Source organism: Lytechinus variegatus, chromosome 15 (genome assembly GCF_018143015.1).
Source record: "Lytechinus variegatus isolate NC3 chromosome 15, Lvar_3.0, whole genome shotgun sequence".
Taxonomy (NCBI): domain Eukaryota; kingdom Metazoa; phylum Echinodermata; class Echinoidea; order Temnopleuroida; family Toxopneustidae; genus Lytechinus; species Lytechinus variegatus.
In genome coordinates this window covers 3,118,597-3,140,803 of record NC_054754.1, presented here as the reverse complement: position 1 = coordinate 3,140,803, position 22,207 = coordinate 3,118,597, and the positions used below count along the sequence as shown (strand labels likewise).

The 22,207-nt window shown below is 36.5% G+C and overlaps 1 protein-coding gene across 1 annotated transcript; it reads right to left on the bottom strand.

Moving 5' to 3' along the window:
- Positions 1-1,260: 1,260 nt before the first annotated feature.
- Positions 1,261-22,164, bottom strand: LOC121428398 (proteasome subunit beta type-1-B-like). The gene is made up of 6 exons (XM_041624998.1): positions 21,943-22,164; positions 18,128-18,235; positions 15,746-15,827; positions 14,335-14,464; positions 3,686-3,792; positions 1,261-3,172 (listed from the first exon to the last, which is right to left on the bottom strand). Exons 1-6 carry the CDS (start codon positions 22,020-22,022, stop codon positions 2,987-2,989), a joined length of 693 nt encoding a protein of 230 aa, XP_041480932.1. The 5' UTR covers positions 22,023-22,164; the 3' UTR covers positions 1,261-2,986.
- Positions 22,165-22,207: the final 43 nt, after the last annotated feature.

Here is a 22,207-nt window from a genome sequence, read left to right as displayed (position 1 = left end):
CTTTCTTTCACCCCATCCCCCTTCTAGTCACCCTCTCTCCTTCAACCCCCATTCTCTCCCATCTCTTTTATACTTAATACTTCTCACATTTGAAATGAAAGCTAAAGTGAACAATATGTTTGACTTCACTCTTATTCTCTTTAGTATTCCGTCCGTGCATACAAGGATTATTATATAATCTAGAATGTTACAGGAAATGTCATGTCCTGTCTCCATCCTTTGACTAGTTAACATGGATCACTATTTCAGGGGAATGTTTTACAAGTGGTTGAGTGTGAAGAGTTATCCTTTAACTGTTACACGGCAACATGTATGTGTTTTAACATAGGTAGGGGAAGGCGGGGTAAGTTGTGACAGTTTTTGCTTTTTGCATGTTAGAATTTATATGATTAATAATCTTGTCGAAATAATTACCTTGCCTTGAAATTTCATTCTTCTGAAATATTTTCCACCTATATATAACTTTCTACCCCAACACTGAAAGTCATCGTGACCTTTGAAAAAACCGATGTCAAATGGCTCAACTTGCCCCATATATGGGGGAAGTTTGAGCCACCTTCTGGGGTAAGTTGAGCCACAAAAACTATGTCCAAAATGTATGGGGGGAGAACCAGCATGTCAATTTTTTGTTTAAAGTCTTTTCACTTGCTAATTCTCTATAAATACTAACATCCTGTAAAAGGAAAAGAGCAGTCATGTAAATTTGCTCCTTTCAGCCTGCATTTCAATCGACTTTTATGGTTTGTTTTTTAAGATACATTACCATAGGAATTACCATGGCTCAAATTGCCCCATGCTGTTTGGCTCAACTTACCCCAGTCCGAACTTAGTGCGATAATTTTGTATCCACACATTTATTATGCATCCATCATATAAAAGACTATGACAAGAATGAAGATCCATACCTGGACTAATAATGTTGTTATCATGTCTTTATTATATTTAAAGACGTGTGTGTTTATAAAGCACATATCTATTTCACACTCTTTTTTTTTTTTACTTTTTTGGCTGAAATTCACATTTTCCCTCTAAAAAACTACTTTTTGTTTCAAAGTTGGAAACAATGTGGTGGGGTTAGGGGTTATGCTATGGGTCATCAATACATGACACCACAACAATGTCTGACTCATTTATTATTGGCCTGGGGCTGGTGGCTCAACTTACCCCGCCTTCCCCTATGCTTTGATGTGTCGTATACTGCATGCAACTGAAATTTAAGGGTGACTCTTGGTCACACTCGGCTCTTTGTGAAACGACTACTGGGGGTCGTTTAATGAAGCTTTTCATTAACTTATGCCAAAATTTACCTAATGAGTAGAATGTGGCCATCCAGGTGGTTTTCTCAATTACATTTATAAACATCGGTATTCAATCTAAAATAAACTGATGTTGATTAACATTTATTAAAATTAGGACAATTTTCTAATGAAGAATAGAGACGTACACTGCATCTCTATGCCTGTTGGGAAAGAATGGTGGAACCACAGCTATCCTGGGGCCCGTAACACAAAGCTAAGCAATCATCGTAGAACATATTTCTAAGATTGATTCCATAGAATACAATGTACAATCGATCGTGAAATTCAAGTGTACGATCAATCGCTAACCTTTGTGTTACGGAACCTTGATGTCCTGTATTCAAACTCGGGCCATTCCTGTCTGGCCTGGGCACTGTCTTACGAAGAGTTGCGATTGATCCAATCAACATCAATGCCATGGATATCCATCAATGTCATAACATTTCCTACAGGAAATTTTGCACGATGTTGTGTGTAAACAAAGATAAACACACCAGTGGGAAAAGGTAATATGATAATACGTCATTGGTGGATTGTACCAGACTAGAAGAAGAATGTACAAGTCAACACCATTAATGGAGAAAATACTTTGAATAGACATGCATTTTAGATGTTGACGTTACCGGCTTGCCATAGTTGTGGTTGATTAGATCAATCGTAACTCTTTATAAAACAGGGTCCTGAAGGAATAAAACTGTAACTGAATAAATGGCTGAATCACATTTAGTCTTTGAATCTTGGACAAGGCTGTGAATGCCTTAAAATAATTAACTGAAAAGCCATTGAAAGGTATTTCATTTACCAAAACCTAAGGCAAACATAAACAAAGAAAAGATTACAGAACTAGAAAAATGCCAAGGTACATGTACTAAGTAACCTACCTGTACACATTTCAGATGGCATTACAAAGTGAAGACAGGGCTTGACATCAGCAGTGGCAAGGGCAACCAAAAAAGTCTGGCCACCAAAATTCTGTAAAAACCCACACTCGGTGGTCTTATTGGGCTACCAGTCTTGATGAATTTTAATGCTTTCTTTGGCTATGGGGCAACCAAATTTGCTTGAGGGCCACCAAAAATATAAAATTAATGATTTTGGTGGACTAATCGGGCCACCATGTAAAAAAGTTAGTGTGAAGCCTTTGTGAAGATATTTTCAAAATCAATAATACAAATCACCAAGATGTTTACCAGTAGGCCTATACAAGTTTACATTGATGTCACGATTGCTAGGACTAGGTCCTTCTTCTGTTATTTTTAGGATAGATAAAACAATATCATGGCTCTTAATTACAATGATTTTGCAAAGCCCCATATACTTTGTACAGGGTAAGCCCAGTTTTACTGTAGTCCGGTATTGGAAATCATGGAGGGTGACAGGTGATATGGATCTCAGTGCAGCCTGTATAGCTCCTCCCATTCCCATTACCTGATTCTTTAGGGTGAGCACTTCCTATAAAATCAGATTTCATGCACAACTCACCATGAATACCAAATTGACAAAAGTTATTCAAATTTTGGGAATAAAATCACAGGAATACCCCTACTATAACATTCTGATCTCTCTCTGATCACCCCCCCACCATGTGAAATTTTCTACATTCTGTACGAGTCAAAACATGTAGTATGCTGAGAAATTTACACTGTACAAACAAGATACATGTAATTACAAAGAGAAAGGAAAATAGATCAATCCCGCCTTAGAGGGAACCTCTCCTCCTTGCAGCCGTCTTTTGTAAGAACATGAAGTACAATCCCGTCGCCAGTGTAGATGTCGCGCTCTGCTGCCGAGATGAAGACATCTTTTACTAGAGCGACGGCCTTCTCCAGCGAAATTGGCTCCTTCACCCAGCCTTCCTGGTTCTTGCCCCCGATCTATGAGAAACGATGAAACAACAGTATGACTTAAACTATCAATGATATTAATCAGTGATGTCAGTAAGAATCTGCCTCAGGGTCTGAAAGTGATCTGTGAAGACTAATTCAGAAATAGTGAGACAAAAGAATTCATGACATTACAATGGAATCATTATGACATCATATTAATTGATGTGCTCTGCTGCCAAGAAGTAAACGTCCTTGACCATGAATTAAATGGTAATGTTAATTTCATCAGTGATATCCATAAAAATATATCTTGAGGTCTGAAAAATCAAATTTCAAAATCACTTACTAAAAAAAAATACAAAAATCTATATTTGGTGAATGCATTGGCAACTTACACACCATATAAGTATAGTCTAAATTAAACTTTGGAAAAGCTGCAAACCTTTATAGTTTACAAATTTGTAATCTAAAATTGGAATAGTCTGACCATTCTTCTATGAGGAGGAACACATTCTGTTCGGCTGACCAAATGGTTATAAATCTCAAGGTAAGTAAACTAACCTGGTTGTCTAGAAGCGGCTGTAAGAGGGCGCTAGATGAACCTGCGGCCCTGTAAGTCTCTCGTTCATATGAGCCTACTGGGTCGAAACTATAAACACAACCTTTACCTGCAAAATGGTTAGGGAGAAGAGAATAGAAAATGAACATTAGTCCAAGTCAAAATTATGTCAAATGGGGATTTTCATAGAGATGCTTGTTAATTTAAGCATGAATTTTACAACTGACCTAAATACAGTGTTGAAAGTATCACCTGTAGTAAATTAATGAGGATAGCATAGCTGCTATCTGTTGTAGAAAAACTCTATCATACCCCCATCCCCAAAACAAATAGGGCAAAATAAGAAACAATGATACCCACCCATTCCCAATTACCACAAACTTTGTTCAAGCTTGGCTAGAATGTTGTTGGTGTAATATGGAAAGAAACGTCTGTAGTATGTAGGGGTGTTGTGGTTCAGTGGATAAGTTCAAGGTTCAAGGTTTTTATTCATATCAAGCATACCACACTTTCAACAGTGTCAACAATAATATTATACAAAACAAACAATAATATCATACAATACAAATTATTATAGGTAAGCATAAATAAATGTCGTGAAATATGAAAAGTATACTTAATATATTAGAAAAAAAAGTACTAAAATGCATTCTTGTAAATTGTTGTAATATAATGACAGTGAAAGAAAATGTGAGGTGAAGATATGGGGAGCCAAAAGTAAAAGCAGAGCTTGTTGGTTGAAGGCTCCAAGGAATATGCAGTGAGAGTCCCGTAAAAATATCAATACGACAAGAGGGAATAAAATAAAGGGGCAAACAAAAAGTAAACAAAAACTAGGGATACACAAATACATAAATGATGAGTAGGAAGAAATAAGAGTAGAAAGCAACAAATTGAATTGAATTCGAGCCTGTAGGAAAATGGAAATAAACATTGCTAAGAGTGGGAAATGGAAAATTTATGGCATAAGGCAGCAATAAGATGAATGGACATCTTCCAAGGATTAAGACAACCCACGCGCGACGACGATAGAGGAGCAATGAAAGAATAAGACATAAAAAAATAAATTTGGTATAAACCCGTAGAGCAAATGGAATGAGGCTATAACTAATTAAAAAGGTACACAACTGTGTTCGTACTAAGTATAGTCCTTGAGAAGATGGTGTTTCAGCTTTCGTCGAAAGACATATATTGAGGGTGAATGTAAAAGATCATCATGGAGGGCATTCCAAAATTTAGGGCCTGTAAAAGTGATATTCCTTTTGGCAAATGAAGTTCTTACACGAGGAAGATGAAACAGATTACTTTGCCGAGTAGGATATCCATGGACACTGCTATTTTTTGAAAAAAGGGAGGCAATAACAGAAGGTATATCATTGGCATTTAACTGATACATAAAGATTCCTAAGTTATAGGTATAAAGATCAGTAATACGAAGTAGTTTGTTTTTTAGAAATAATGGAAATGTATGAGATAGGTAACCAACACAATTAATATTTCTGATTGCACGTTTCTGGAGTAATAAAATCCTATCAAGCAGGAATTTTGCCCCATTGCCCCAGGCTAAAATACCATAGTTGAGGTAGGATGATATGAGAGTAAAGTATAGTGATAATAGAATATGGTGAGGAAATTCATGTTTCAGTTTATTTAAAACTCCCGCGTTTCGAGACAGCAACTTACATAAGTAGTTCACGTGAGTCTTCCACGATAAATTAGAATCTATATATATGCCAAGGAATTTTGTTGACTCGACTAAGTCAAGAGGAATATCATGTATAAATAAATTGCCAGGAAGTGTTGAAAGTGAATTACTGAAGAGCATGTAGTGAGTTTTGTTAACATTTAGAGATAGTTTATTGGCATTTATCCAACTTTGAACCATTTTTAACTCTTCATTAACAATATCAAGGAGAGTTTGAGGGTTGTGATGGGAGTAGAATATGTTGGAGTCATCCGCAAAGAGGATGAATGACATGATTTCAGAACAATATTGAAAGTCGTTTATATAAAGAATAAAGAGCAAAGGCCCCAATAGCGATCCCTGTGGAACGCCACAGGATATTTGTCTTAAGTAGGAATCCTCACCATTAATACTCACAAATTGGTTGCGGTCCGATAGGTAGCTCCTGAACCACTCCAAGGCCTTTCCTCGTACACCATAATTGCTCAGTTTGTACAATAATATATCATGGTTGATGGTATCAAAGGCCTTGGAGAAGTCCAGGAAAATTCCAACGGTATGAAAAGATTTATCGATTGCGCGGCTAACTTTATCCAAAAATAGAAGAAGGGCATGAGTTGTAGAATGATTTTGTCGAAAACCAAATTGGGTATCGGATAAGATTTCATATTTTGTAAGAAATTTCACTGTGCGAGCATAAATCAGTTTTTCCAAAATCTTGGAAAGTGCAGTTAAAAGTGATATTGGGCGGTAGTTTCCGAGGTCTTCTTTACTACCCTTTTTGAAAATAGGTATAACTTTTGCAGTTTTCATTTTTTTCGGCACAGTTCCATTAGACAATGATAAATTAAAAACATATGTTAGGGGAGATAAAATTTCTGTAATTGTTTTTTTTAGCAAAGAGTTGGATATACTATCGAACCCAGCACTTTTGTTTATTTTCAGATTGTTCACTATGTCAAAGACTTCATGCTCAAGAATTGGATCTAGAAACAGCGTTTGAGGGTTTGGCGTTTTTAAGAACTGTTTGAAATTACAATTTGATTCAGAGACATTTCGCGCCAAATTTGGGCCAATGTTGACGAAGTAGTTGTTGAATTCCTCAGCAATTGCAAGAGGATCCTGTACTTCGGTTTCATTTACTAGAATTCTGGAAATAGGAGTTGAGACTACCTTGGTTTTCAAGACATCATTTATAACTTTCCACGTCTTTTTTAAATCGCCTTTGTGAGCATCGAATTGTGAGGAGTAATAGTTCTTTTTAGCTAGTCGCAATGAAGTTGTTAGAATATTACGATATCTAGTATACTTAGATTTGGTTGTGGTGTTTGGAGTAGTTTTGTATTTATAAAAGAGGTTGTTTTTTTTATTTATAGATTTGAGTAGCGATTTGGTAATCCACGGAAGCTTAGGAGTTTTTTTATAGTTAGAAACATGGCTTCTGCGGAATGGAATAGAAGAATTAAGGTTATGCATGAAGATATCCATAAAGTTATCGAAAGACGAATCAGCATTGTCTGTGGCATATACAGAGTTCCATTCAGCAACAGCAAGTGCCCTAATAAAATTGTTAACGTTATCCTCCGAAAAGTTGCGAGTCTTAATGTTGTTGGCTGATGCAGGCAGACAGGGTGAGATTGGATATGATATTAAGTTATAAACAGGAAAATGGTCCGAAATGTCGCTGACTATAATCCCAGATTTTACGTTATTTGTTTTATTAACAAAAATATTGTCAATTAGAGTAGCTGATGATTCAGTTATTCTAGTAGGTTTGGTAATAGTTGGGACGAATGAATAAGCAAGTAGCAAGTCAAGGAAGTCTTGACAGTCTGAGTTTTCATGATGCTGGAGGAGATTAAGATTAAAATCACCCATAATTGCACAGGATTTGTTAGTAAGAGAGCAGGAAGATAATATATGGTGTATAGATTCAATGAATTCGCTAGAATTAGAATGTGGAGGTCTATATACTACTCCAACTATCATATTACCCTTGCTTTTTAATTTAATTTCAATGAAGATAGTTTCTAATGCATCAGATATTTGCGTCAACTCTCCGATGACTTCAAAGTTAAAATCAACCGGGACATAAATTCCCACTCCACCACCTCTTTTGCCAATGCGACTAGAAGAAACAAAGTTAAAACCATTCATAGAAAAATAAGAGGATGGCGTGTCTTTAAGCCAAGTCTCACTAATTCCTAAGATAGAATGATTGAACTTTAGCTGCTTTGTGAAAAAATCCAAACGATCAAAGTTTTTGTTGAGACTTCTGATGTTAAAATGTAAAAAGAGAATATCATTGCCGGAAACAGATTCCAAAGTTGAGAAAAAATTGTTCTCTGTTACATGGTTTGATGAAAAGGAATCGAATGGAGTGTCTTCTGCATCAAAGTCAAAAAGAAGTTCAGGTGTTTCAAAGTTAAGAGAGCTGTTGTCAAGCGAATTACTAGAGGACTGGTTAGTATGCATATACGGTACATTAGTTGAGGTACTACACATGGATGTGTAAGAAAAATTTGTCAGTTTTAAAAGTTGTAAATTGAAGGAAATCCATAACTAAATGGACAGAAGTAAAAAGAAATCCATTCGCAATATACGGAGAAGTTATCACTAACATATCGTGGCGCGTGGGAAGTAAAGTAAATTGTGGGTAAGCAATTGGCAGTGTTAATAAGAGTTGCTTTTCCGTAACGAAAGAAGGACGTCGATACTCAAATAGAGGGAAGGGGGCAGGCTGGAATAAACATAGCGAAGTATACTTGAACAAAGAATAAGATGAATAAAATGGTACTAAAAATAAGATCATGAATAAGTAAAAATATTGGTATTGATATAAATAGCAGGACAAGCACTGCATATTGAGTGATGGCGCACTCTAATTCAAGCACGAGCGAGCTGGACTACTGCCATTAAGAATAAATTATTAGATGATAATAACACGCATTATACACTGCAAAAGAAATGAACGAAGTGCCAAACCAGCATCCACAGCGCCTGCATAACGACTGCACCGCGAGCGCCGATCCGCCAGGTCAGAAATTTAAAGGGAAACCAAACGATCGGAACGAGCCGGCCCGTGCCGAAAAGGACAAATCAGAGAACGAGAACCAGGAAAGTCCGAGAGAAATCGGACAAGCACTGAGAGAGCTATGGGCACCCAAATACCGCGACCGCCGGTGCTATGGAGATCCCCCCACCGGCAAAGACGTGCGATGCCACGCGCGAACAACTCCATCTGCTTGACTAAAAAAAAAAAAAAAAAAAAAGAGCTGCTCACAAGCGACACCACACACCCCCACAGCAAAGCATCAGCGATCGCAACACCCAAACGCCCACAACCCACCCTCCAACACCCGACCGACTCCCCTCAAACCCCCGTTGATCCGCTCCCCGACCCCCCATTCCCACACAAGCCACCCCGACCCAAAGGCACCGTTCCCTCCCGGACAAGACAATCGGCGCCAGCAGCGCAGCCACCACACAAGCACCCCAAGCGCCTGAGTGAGCACCCCGATGCGAAGGAGTAAAGCATTATACCAAGAGCAGTTGTACTGAATCTAATCTAATCACTACATTCAGGAATGTTAACTCTGTTAGGTATCCCAACATAACACGTAATTCTAGCATCTATGATGCTTCAAAAATGGATGGGGTTTACACATGAGTGTTTACACACATTTACACATACAAATATTTTATTGTATTAATGTTGATTGTCATTAAAAATTCAAGGAAGTTGATCACTATTTATGATTGGAAAAAAAAAGAGAACAAGCCTTTTCAGTTTACAGTGTAGTACAGTGCACATTGTAATGGTGTGGAAAAAATATAATATCAACACCAGAATACAAACATCTATAGCGCCAAAAAAGTTGTGAATGTTTCATATTCATGGTTAAGATTAAAAGCATAGATGAATGAGATTATGAACTTGACTCCTTGAGGTTTATGAGATAAGTAGATGAACTATTAACATACAAACTTAAGTACATGTACATTGAAAGTCAAGAGGTGTCTAATGTGCAGATTTAACGATCGTCAGCAAGGATTAGCAAGATAATGTGCTTAACCCCTGAAGATTTATATGGTAATCAGCTATACAAAGATTGAAGACTTATGATATACATGTAAATGGCTCAGGCAACTCAAACCTGAATATTTGTTAATTTTGTTTTGTATTGATGTTACTTGTCCTGAAAAATTGAGGAAGTTGTTCAGTAAAGTGATTGAGAAAAAAGAAAAACAAGCTTTTTCTCAGTAAATGTACATATAGTACAGAGCACATTGGAATGGTGTTGGAAATAGACCAGTATCAACGTCAGAATACCAACATCTATATAGTGATAAAAAGTCATATCTGTTTCATATCCATGGTTAAGATTAGAAGCATGGATGAATGAAATAATGAACTTGACTCCTCAAGGTTTATGAGATAAGTAAATCAACTTCTAACATTCAAACCTCAAAATATTGAGTCGTCAAGATAATGTGCTTTACACCTGAAGATTTGGATGGTAGTCAACTGTTCAAAGCTTGAAAACTTGGCTTAGACACCTAAAGATTTGTGTGGTAATCAACTACGCAAAGCTTGAGGATTCATGATATGATAAGATATAACTGGCTCGGACAATTTATGATATTAGTGACACAGTTAGTTCAAGCCTTGATTGAATTGATGTTACTTGTCACTAAAAATTCAAGGAAGTTTTTCTTTATTGTGATTGAAAAAGAAAACAAGTTTTTCACAGTAGATGTAGTAAAGTGTATGATGTACTGGTGTTGAAAATAATCCAGTATCAACGCCAGAATACCAACATCTAAATAGCACCAAAAAGACATATCTGGTTCAGATCCATGATTAAGATTAAAAGCATGGATGAATGAAATAATGAACATGACTCCACACTTCAATACATTGAAGGTCAAGAGGTGACTAAACTGGAGACTAAACGATCATCAGCATCCAAGCAAGATAATGTGCTTGTCACCTAGAGATTTGTGTGGTAGTCAACTATTCAAAGAATGAAGATTCATATTATAACTGACTCAGACAATTCAAACCTGGATACTTGTTACTATTGTAATGTATTGATGTTACTTGTCATTAAAAAATTGAGGAAGTTGTTCACTATTGTGATTGAAAAAAGAAAAACAAGCTTTTCCAAGGTAAGTGTATAAGTACATATACATGTAGTACAGAGCACATTGTAATGGTAATGGAAGTAGTCCAGTATCAACGCCAGAATACCAACATCTATATAGTGCCAAAAAGTCATATCTGTTTGATATCAATGCTTACGATTAAAAGCATGGATGAATGAAATAATGAACTCGACTCCTCAAGATTTATGAGATAACATTAAAAAATCAATACTTGAATCAAGATGTGCTTCACCTGAGGATTTATATGGTAGTCAACTATTCAAAGCTTGAAAATTCATGATATAAGTGACTCGGTCAGTTCAAGCCATATCCATGGTTAAGATTAAAAGCATGGATGAATGAAATAATGAACATGACTCCAAACTTCAATACATTGAAAGTCAAGAGGTGACTAAAGTGCAGACTAAACGATCATCAGCATCCAAGCAAGATAATGTGCTTGTCACCTAAGGATTTGTGTGGTAGTCAACTATTTAAAGATTGAAGATTCATGATATAACTGACTCAGACAATTCAAACCTGGATACTTGTTACTATTGTAATGTATTGATGTTACTTGTCATTAAAAATTGAGGAAGTTGTTCACTATTGTGATTGAAAAAAAGAAAAGCAAGCTTTTCCAAAGTAAGTGTATAGGTACATATAGTACAGAGCACATTGTAATGGTGATGGAAGTAGTCCAGTATCAACGCCAGAATACCAACATCTATGTAGTGCCAAAAAGTCATATCTGTTTTATATCCTTGCTTACGATTAAAAGCATGGATGAATGAAATAATGAACTCGACTCCTCAAGATTTATGAGATGACATTCAAAACTCAATACATTGAATCAAGATAATGTGCTTCACCTGAGGATTTGTATGGTAGTCAACTATTCAAAGCCTGACAATTCACGATTAAAGTGACTCGGTCAATTCAAACCATATCCAAGGTTAAGATTAAAAGAATGGATGAATGAAATAGTGAACTTGACTCCAAACTTCAATACATTGAGAGTCAATAGGTGACTAAAGTGCAGACTAAACGATCATCAGCATCCAAGCAAGATATGCTTGTCACCTAAGGATTTGTGTGGTAGTCAACTATTCAAAGATTGAAGATTCATGATATAACTGACTCAGACAATTCAAACCTGGATATTTGTTACTATTGTAATGTATTGATGTTACTTGTCATTAAATAAAAATTTGAGGAAGTTGTTCACTATTGTGATTGAAAAAAGAAAAACAAACTTTTCCAAGGTAAATGTATAGGTACATATAGTACAGAGCACACTGTAATGGAATTGGAAATAGTCCAGTAACAACGCCAGTATACCAACATCTATATATTGCCGAATGTCATATCTGTTTCATATCCATGCTTACGATTAGAAGCATGGATGAATGAAATAATGAACTCGACTCCTCAAGATTTATGAGATAAGTAAATCAACTACTAACATTCAAACCTCAATACATTGAACCAAGATAATGTGCATCACCTGAGAAATTGCATGGTAGTTAACTATTCAAAGCTTGAAAATTCATGATATAAGTGACTCAGTCAATCCAAACCATATCCAAGGTTAAGATTAAAAGCATGGATGAAAGAAATAATGAACTTGACTCCAAACTTCAATACATTGAGAGTCAAGAGGTGACTAAAGTGCAGACTAAACGATCATCAGCATCAAAGCAAGATAAGATGCTTGTCACCTAAAGATTTGTGTGGTAGTCAACTATTCAAAGATTGAAGATTCATGATATAACTGACTCAGACAATTCAAACCTGGATATTTGTACTATTGTAATGTATTGATGTTACTTGTCATTAAAAATTGAGGAAGTCGTTCACTATTGTAATTGAGAAAAGAAAAACAAGCTTTTCCAAGGTATTAATGTACAGGTACATATAGTACGGAGCACATTGACATTGTAATGGTGATGGAAGTAGTCCAGTATCAACGCCAGTAAACCAGCATCTATATAGTGCCAGAAAGTCATATCTGTTTAGTATTCATGCTAAAGATTAAAAGCATGGATGAATGAAATAATAAAATGAACTCGACTCCTCAAGATTTATGAGATAAGTAAATCAACTGCTAACATTCAAACCTCAATACCTTGAATCAAGATAATGTGCATCACCTGAGAAATTGCATGGTAGTCAACTATTCAAAGCTTGAAAATTTATGATATAAGTGACTCAGACTATTCAAACCAAATCCATGGTTAAGATTAAAAACATGGATGAATGGAATTATGAACTTGACTCCTCAAGGTTAATAAGTAAATCAAGATAGTCAAGAGGTGTCTGACGTGCATCAGCAATTAGTCTCAATATTGTTTCTCGATATTAGAAATTGAGAAATTTTTAGGCATAAAATTTGGAGTACATGTAGTTGTAGCACTTTAGAATGGGTAGTGCCTAGATTAAATCAACATTAGCATCAACAGCAAGTGGTGTATGAATTAACAAAGCATCAGCACCAGATTTCTAATATCTGTATCTCTTTGAAGTTGAATGGTGTTTCAATAGCGCTTTACAGGAAGTCAATTATGGTGTTGCATTTGCACAAGTAAATAAAATACTGATGATTTCTCTTCAAGAATGATGATATAAGTCTAAGTAGATCAGCTATTCGAACCTGTATTACTAGTATTACATGTATTACTAGAGGCTAAAGACTGAGGAAGTTGGTCGTATGGAGATTGCATGTGACAAGCTATTTGAAGAACGTGTAGAGCAAGGCACATTGCTGCGGATATTTCGTTGGAAATAGCCCAGGTCAACACAGGAATCATAGTGATTCAAGAGGAATTTAATTGCATTGTAAAAGAGAATATACATTGCAGAATAGAAACAAGATGATTTGGATTTCACCTAGAGCTTTATACTCAACTGAAGTGGCCTCTTAAGAGGCTATAATAAACAACTCAACAACTCGCAGATGCGGTATATATAGCATGGAACACGGTATTACTCAGACCATTCTTGCTATCTTGCTGGCGGTTGACCGGATAGTGGACGTTTTCTTGTATACAAAATAACTTTGGTGCCCAAGACTCTAATTCTAGTGGCGAGATGCTGGTTTTTGCGTAGTGAGTATGCCACAGCTGCAAGCCGACCCCTTTCCCTTTTCATTCCTGGAGGAAGGTCTGTACGAATCGCAATACGCTGAGTGGATGCGTGGACATCTTCATCCTGTGACACCTGAGGTCGAGGCTGTTCGAAGGCGTGGAGCAAGGAGTCGCGATCAGACATTCTAGCGAAGCGAACGATAATGGGCGGTGGCCGGTTGGTGGAGTTTGGCGAGGTGTTGGAGTTGGCTTTGGAGGGAAGTCTGTGAGCATTCACCAAGTTGATACTGGCGGCTTCTTCTCGGGTGATGTGTAGGAACTTCATAAATACAGGTAGAAGCATCAGGTAGACGTTTTCAAAGTCTCCGGACTTTGAACCGCAAGGTCCGGGGTTCAACTTACTCGCGTCCTTTGGCAAGGCGTTTATCTACATTTGCCACTCTCCACGCAGTTGTAGTAAATGGGTACGCGGTAGGAAGAAATTCCTTGAGTGCTCGAGCATCCGATCAGGATAGCCGTGCTAATGCCTGGGTAATAGTATGCAGCGCTTTTATAGAGACAAATGTCATTTGTATTAGGCTTATATAAATGCTGCATATTATTATTAGTAGAGTATTGTGGATAACATGGCTGCTATTGCTGTTGAAGAAACACCCTATCATAACCCCACCCCCACACCATCATAAACACCCCTCCCCCACACACATCATTGGGTAAAGATACGAAGACCAACCTTGCTCATCAAGCCCCGCTAGAATGTTGTAGGTGTAATATGGAAAGAATCGCCTATAGTACAGTATCGTTGAAAGCATCGCTGCTATTGCTGTGGTAGACATCTTCTTATGGTGCTCATGCTCGTACATCTATTGCCAAAGTGAATATAAAAAGGAAAGAAAAAATCAGTACCGCTAACAATCATTTCATTTCCAAATCCTAAATAGAATCGTGAAATATATATGTAATTTCAAACATCTATTGAGCGACAGTCTTCATATTTTCCCCCGAATATTATAAGATCACACTTATCAAAGTGAAATATATCATACAAGTGCAGAACTGGAGGCAAAATTTGGAAAGTAGTAGATATAAAATAACAAGTGGAATGCCTCTGGCCGTCTCACCTGCATCACGCGGTTCAATATAGCAGCAGTGCTGACTTTAAATACTACTCTAACTCGCACAAGATGTTCAGTGATACATGGTTACTCTTATGTCCACTTTTTATGAACTAGACCAATAAACTTATACAGAGATATGATGGTTATTCAACAAAAAAACCCAACATGGCCAAAGTTCATTGACCTTACATGACCTTTGACCTTGATCATGTGACCTGAAACTGGAACAGGATGTTCAGTGATACTTGATTACTCTTATGTACAAGTTTCATGAATCAGATCCATAAACTTTCAAAGTTATGATGGTAATTCAACAGATACACCCAATTCGGCCAAAGTTCATTGACCTTTGACCTTGGTCATGTGACCTGAAACGCGCACAGGATGTTCAGTGATACTTGATTACTCTAATGTCCAAGTTTAATGAACTAGACCAATAAACTTTCAAAGTTATGATGGTAATTCAACAGATATCCCCAATTCGGCCAAAGTTCATTGACCCTAAATGACCTTTGACCTTGGTCATGTGACGTGAAACTCATGCAGGATGTTCAGTGATACTTGATTAACCTTATGTCCAAGTTTCATGAACTAGGTCCATATATTTTCTAAGTTATGATGACATTTCAAAAACTTAACCTCAGGTTAAGATTTCGATGTCGATTCCTCCAACATGGTCTAAGTTCATTGACCCTAAATGACCTTTGACCTTGGTCATGTGACATGAAACTCTAATAGGATGTTCAGTAATACTTGATTAACCTTATGGCCAAGTTTTATTAACTAGGTCCATATACTTTCTAAGTTATGATGTCATTTCAAAAACTTAACCTCAGGTTAAGATTTGATGTTGACGCCGCCGCCGCCGTCGCAAAAGCGGCGCCTATAGTCTCACTTTGCTTCGCAGGTGAGACAAAAAAGACATAGCATTCTAAAAAATTAAGCTAGAACAGAATGGAATGTAAGTGAGTGGGCCGATGACATCACACACTCACTATTCCCACCATCTTTAAAAATGATAAGTACCTTCAGTCTTGCACCAAGAACTTTTGTCAATGTTAGAACATCACCATGGAAACCAGCACATCCTAAAACAGTACCATCAGTTCTGAAGAAATGAAACATCACAGCCATTAGTTACAAGATAAATCTATTCAACTGATTATAATAATCGGATTTGCAATAAGTTAATGACTCAGCCTTGTTATGACTTTGAAATGAAACCGTTGGATTCAACTGATTACTCTGAATGTATTTTTATTTGACTTAAATGGTTAACGGTACATACAACTGCATCAGTTTAGAGTTGCACCTTCAAGGTTATTCAGGGAAAACAACAATTAAAATCTAAAAAAAAAAATCTAAAATAACAGTTAGCAGCAGTATGAGTTTGACAATGTTATAAAATTGATTAAGCTAGGCAGTAGCAAGATAACTTGAAACAGCAAATTAGCATTGAATCAGCCTTCTTTTTCCTTTCCCTTTTGGAGCCCCCCCCCTCCCCCACTCAAATGACAACTACCCTGTTTCACCCCATTAAAGACAACATTACATTTGACCTTACTTTTGATGGAGAGCTTTATACATGTAAGATAATTTGCAAAGCAGTAGTATCATTAGTTTAAAGGAGAATGAAACCATTGGAACAAGATAGCTTGTGTGAAAACAGAAAAATCAAAGAAACAGATCAACAAAAGTTAGAGAAAAATCGGACAAATAATGAGAAAGTTATGAGCATTTGAATATTGCGATCACTAATGCTATGGAGATAGCAAATTGGCAATGCGACAAAGATGTGTGATGTCACTTGTGAACAACTCTCCCCATTACTTTAGTATATATTTCACTTGAATTGCCTCTTTTATCACATCTATCCATAGATCATGTGTTCTTTCTACATGAGGGCATGTATTACATATTTTTTAAGAATACATCATGGATAGAGTTTGTATCATCATTAGAAAAAGCAAAAAGAGACATTTTGAGGGTTTTTTATAGTCCACCAAAGGGAAAGTTGTTCATCAGTGACATCACACATCCTTGTCGCATTGCCAATGGGAGGATCTCCATAGCATTAGTGATTGCAATATTCAAATGCTCATAACTTTCTCATTATTTGTCCGATTTTTCTCAAACTTTCTTTATTCTTATTCTTTGATTTTTCTGTTTCTACACAAGTCTATTTGTTCCAAAGGTTTCATTCCCCTTAAAAGCTCAGAAATTATTGATACAAAATTAAAAGATCTAACATCTCTAAATTGGTAATGTGGACATATGTAGAAATTCATTTTCCACACAATTTGGCAAAGTAAAAATATTCTTCTCTTCAATGGCAATGCCTATCAATTTTTAATAAAGAATTGTTGTTTATCTCTTTTAATTTAGATTCAGCAACATGAAAGATAAATATTGATCAAAGGAGAATTCCAATCATCAAGTCAGTCAATCGAGGGCAGGAAAAGACTTTAGCCTATAGATGCCATCTTGGGTACCATGGACATAGGATTTTTAGACCTCTCTATCCAGCATGGCTGTCCTCAGTTCATTAAATTCCAATATTCAATTCTGCTTAATGACAAAGGGGTAGTGAACTGCGTGTGATCTTTCATTGACTGTGTGTTCTATAGATTGATTAGGGTTTAACGACACTACCAACACAATGTGTCATATAAGTGTCAAGCTAGATATTACTTTAATGCGTATACTGAGTTAGTTGGGTGGCTACTTTCCCGGGAAAAAATTCCCTACTCTTTTCGAATAGGAAAGCAGTTTCTTTAACGTGCAAGTGGGGTTGCTCTCCATCACACGGGACCGACAGCTTTAAGTCTCCTCCGAAAGACTATGGTTAATTTTTAATGTCTTAATAAATGTCATAGTTGCTTTGATAATCTTCAATGTTATTTTTTTTTAAATCTGAGAAAAAGATTTATTTCTTTAAGGAAATCCACAATTCTTGAGTGTGAAACGTCACAAAATAACGTTTTTAAATCCGGTACGTCATAAAAATTAGTACGTATGTGGCTAAATTCAACACATTCAATAAGGATATGCTTAACTGATAAAACACAATCACACGATACACAACGGGGCAGTTCTAAATACATAGTCTTAAATAATCGTTTTCAGATATCTACTAATACTACAGAGAATAAATTGACCCATAATTGTATTTGTGTAGAGAAACTAAAATCTTTTGAAAGGAAAATTATTTTGCTATTTGGTAACATCATTATTGCGGTACAAATGTATTGAGCAGGTTATCATTCAAGTGGGTCTATATTACTAGACTACACTAGCATTATGGGTCAGGAAACTGGCCAGGTATGAATAGTTGAAGACTCGAGATGGCGCTATTGGTTAGTATCTGCTTTTAATATGATTGTCTGGACCTTTATAACATGTACTCACAATTGATAGGTCTTTGGACTATCCCTGGTGTGTATAGAGAAACCTTCACTGAGCCTTGTATCTGAAGCAATGATTGCATAGTCATCACCGGCCATAGCCATAATGGTCCTAGATGAAAGAAAATATAAACCATGTTTATAGAATTTATACATGTACAACATGTAACACTGACTGCTTCAACCCTAAAAGGACTAGTTTAGATGTAGCATTTTTACAAAAAACATGCATTGTTTTCCCACCTTTGCCAATCGGGAGTATCAGCGAGTTTTGGGGCTCGATTTTCATGTAGGTGGAGCATAGTGTAGCGGTAGTGAAGTGGAGTGGAGCCTGCATGAACATCACTTGAGGTACACTCAAACAAGCCTTTTAATTTTTTTTGACAGAACAAATCTGCATATTTTCCCCTGTAAATTGGAATATCTCTGTCAATATATCAGACAATGAGTTGATTGAAGCACCATTAGTTTTCTTATTTCACAAGCTATACAGGTTACAATGGTGCATTGGATGTGTGTGGACTGCCCTCACTCCACAGTAGGCGGGATGCCCTTCTTCATGAGTTTGGATTGAAGTCATTAAATTCTGTCTGACATAGGCATTTGCTTCCACCATCAAAGGCAAGTAGATGTAGGAGACAGTTTAGTCTAGTTTAAGTATCATCAAATGCAATACTGAAAGATATCGGAAATCAACAATACCCTTTTTGTCAAGACACTTACAAACTTGATTTTTAAGACAAATTCAGCTGCATGCATGCCTTTTTTTCTTTTTGACATTGTTATGAATTATTTTTACTTGCAGACGTTCCCTCCTCTTCGCCAATTTCCTCCTCTCTTTCTTTCCCCTCTTTCAACACCATCCTTTTTCTTCCCTTTCTCTTCTTTGTCTCCTTCTTTAATTTAATTCTCCTCCCATTCTTCTTTCTTTGTTTACTCTAATATTTACCATGAAATGTAGCCAGATAATTATATGTGAATGTGTAGAATATTCACTAATGTACTTACATGTAGATCGTATATTAAGTTTTTGAAAACATTTATAATGTTCTTGGTTTCTGTCTCCTCTTTAGTCTCTCCGACCTCCCTCTATTTCCCTGTCTCATGTTTCTTTCTGTAATACATTTCTACTTCTTTCCCCCTGCTCCCTCACATTTCTTTCTCTTATCTATCCTTTTGTATTCAAGAAATACATATATCTTCATGTAAATTGATTTTCATAATGTAATTCAATCATTAGGCCAAAAATTACATTTACCGTACTTGTTATGTTTTTTTTTGTACTTTGTATTGATATTGTAAATTGACCCTTTCAGTTTCAGCCCTGCTGCTGGTCAATATCACCCATGGGTTCAAAGCAAAGGAATATCAGTCGTATGCATGCGACACACACGACACTTCTTAAAGATTCTGGGCTTTTGCCCACATGAAATATTACCTATAATTTTATATATCACATTCTGCTATGACACCAAATCATTTAGATCCTTCCGTGACTTCTCCTTGTAAAAAACATGTATATTTTCTTGATCTTTAGTGAAGATTTTACGGAGATGAAAACTGATCAGCGTGGATATCAATTTTCGCCTAAAGAGGGCGCGCGATTTATATTCATATCAGACACGACCAGGAAAAGACTAGGCACCTACATGTACACTATTTCTACACGCAAATCGACGCAAGGCATTACGCGAAGTCCGTGAAGTGTCCAATCTTTTCATTGTATAGTCATAGACTTTGGGATACGGTATACGTATTATTGACGTTCGTGTGTGTGTATTTTGAGTTTTTGACAGACGTGTATCAATCAGGTATGATTATTTACGTCTGGGACTGACCTTAACGTCACCATCCGAAAGACGTGATCAGGGCTCGAACCTCTGCATCAATTTGTAACTTCCCCACAGCTTGGATTACAGGCGCACGCCACAACGCCCAGTTAAAGATTGTACTGCTGGTTTCTTTTCAGGCACGTATATTATTTTCATTTTTTTTATTAGTCATCTTTTTAAATTAATGGCGTAATAAGTGTTATCATCACCAATAATAATGTTTTCGAAGGCATTTCATTTATTGGTGCCCATAATTAGTAAATTAATCATAAGGATTGCGCATTCAAAGAATTTAGATACAGTTGTAAAATTACCGAGGAGCTGAATCAAGGTTGTGAAATTATTAGCACCACCAACGGGCTTCTTTATATTTCCGTAGAAGAGACAAGCAAAGTCACTTTCGTACAATGTGTGAGTGATGCCATTGATGATCTTGTACGTCTGTATGTGTATCATATCCCTCTTCGCATTCTGTACTGAATGGAAGGTAACTTCAAGGAACGAAGGCTTCTACTGTAGTATTGATCTTTCAATGATGGCACCAACTTGGTCGCACGTCTCTGAACTTTTTCAATGGCTTTCAGGTCACAGACATACCTTGACAGCTGGCAGCCGTCTGTTTCGAGTAGGAAGGTTTTAAATATTATATAAAAATATAAAAAATGAAGATTTCTTACCTAACTGATGCCGCATAGACCCCTCGTTCCACATGTAAACAACGGGAATACAATAGCGTCGACCCTTGAACCGCTTATATATGACGTACTTCCGGAAAGCAATGCCGTCTTAACGAACAATTTAGAGATATAAATTCTTATTTAATAAGAATTAAAATTTCTTAATCATGAATAATTCACATCAATACATATACATTATTTATGATCACAAATAAATGTTAATCTTTGTTAAATACGAATTTTTATCTCTAAATTGTTCGTTAAGACGGCATTGCTTTCCGGAAGTACGTCATACATAAGCGGTTCAAGGGTCGACGCTATTGTATTCCCGTTGTTTACATGTGGATAGAGGGGACTACGCTACATCAGTTAGGTAAGAAATCTTCATTTTTTTATATTTTTATATAATAATATTTAAAACCTTCCTACCCATTAGGCGTAGGAAGGTGTAAGAATGAATAAAATTAATAGAATTCTCGTGATTTTGGTTTAAAAAGATGGATTTCTTAAAGCTTGTGTATAGTTTTGGTAAATCCACCAAAATGCACCTATCATTATTCCAATTCATTGCTAGCTAATATGAATGGATATGCCCTATATAGTATAACAGTTATGATGTGGAGGATATGAAATGAAAATGTGTTTTACAGGATAAATTTTGCGATTTTACATGGAAATTTAACTTGATCGGGTCACCCGATCAAATTAAAATATCTGTGTGTTTTTGTCTTTCAATTAAATCCTATTCCAAATCATGGAATGGGCTGAAACTTTCAAGATATGTCCTTTGTCTGTAACTTTTGGATATCTAATTCTAATCACTAAATTTATAAGATAAGTGCTTGAACGCCCATTTTTTAAATTTAAAACAAGCATCGCCGAGAGAGGGCGCTATATATCCAAGATTTGAATATTTGAAATTTTCTCAGAGAAGTGCAGCTGGAAAAATATCTAACGGTCTCTACGCTTCAGTAAGACTGTCATATTAGATGATATTCGATTATCAATCACATTATTGACCCTTTAGTAATTTTTACCAAGCTATACACAGGCTTTCAAGTTTAATTTCCAGGGAAATCCATCTTTGTTTTGGTCCTTCGCTTAAGACACTATGGAGAGAGTGTCAAGACGTCAATGATGAAGAAGTATATGACATATCTAAAGAAATCATCATCATTGCGTCCTCAAGACTAGGCAGCTCCACCACCTAGCTCTCCCCTCCCTGGTGAGCGAGTCGGCGGAGCTGAGGCTAGGCGAGGCCGAGGGGACACAGCGCTGCAGTGGACCGACGAGTAACCTTCCTTACTTACCCTCCATTAAATGTGTATGGATTGAATCTCTGTTGTTCCACCGGATGATAACTCGGGACGGTCTCATGCATTCCCTGCATGGTGTTGGCCTCCTTTGATTTTGGCACAAAATAATTCAACAAATAGTCTTTAAATATACAATTAAATCAATTATTTTTAGGTCTCAATCCCAATTTTTGCCAGTCACGAACAGCGACCGAAACGAGATTATCCAATTATGAAATAGAGATGGCGCTAGACCTCTTTTTTTTGTAGTGCAAAAAGG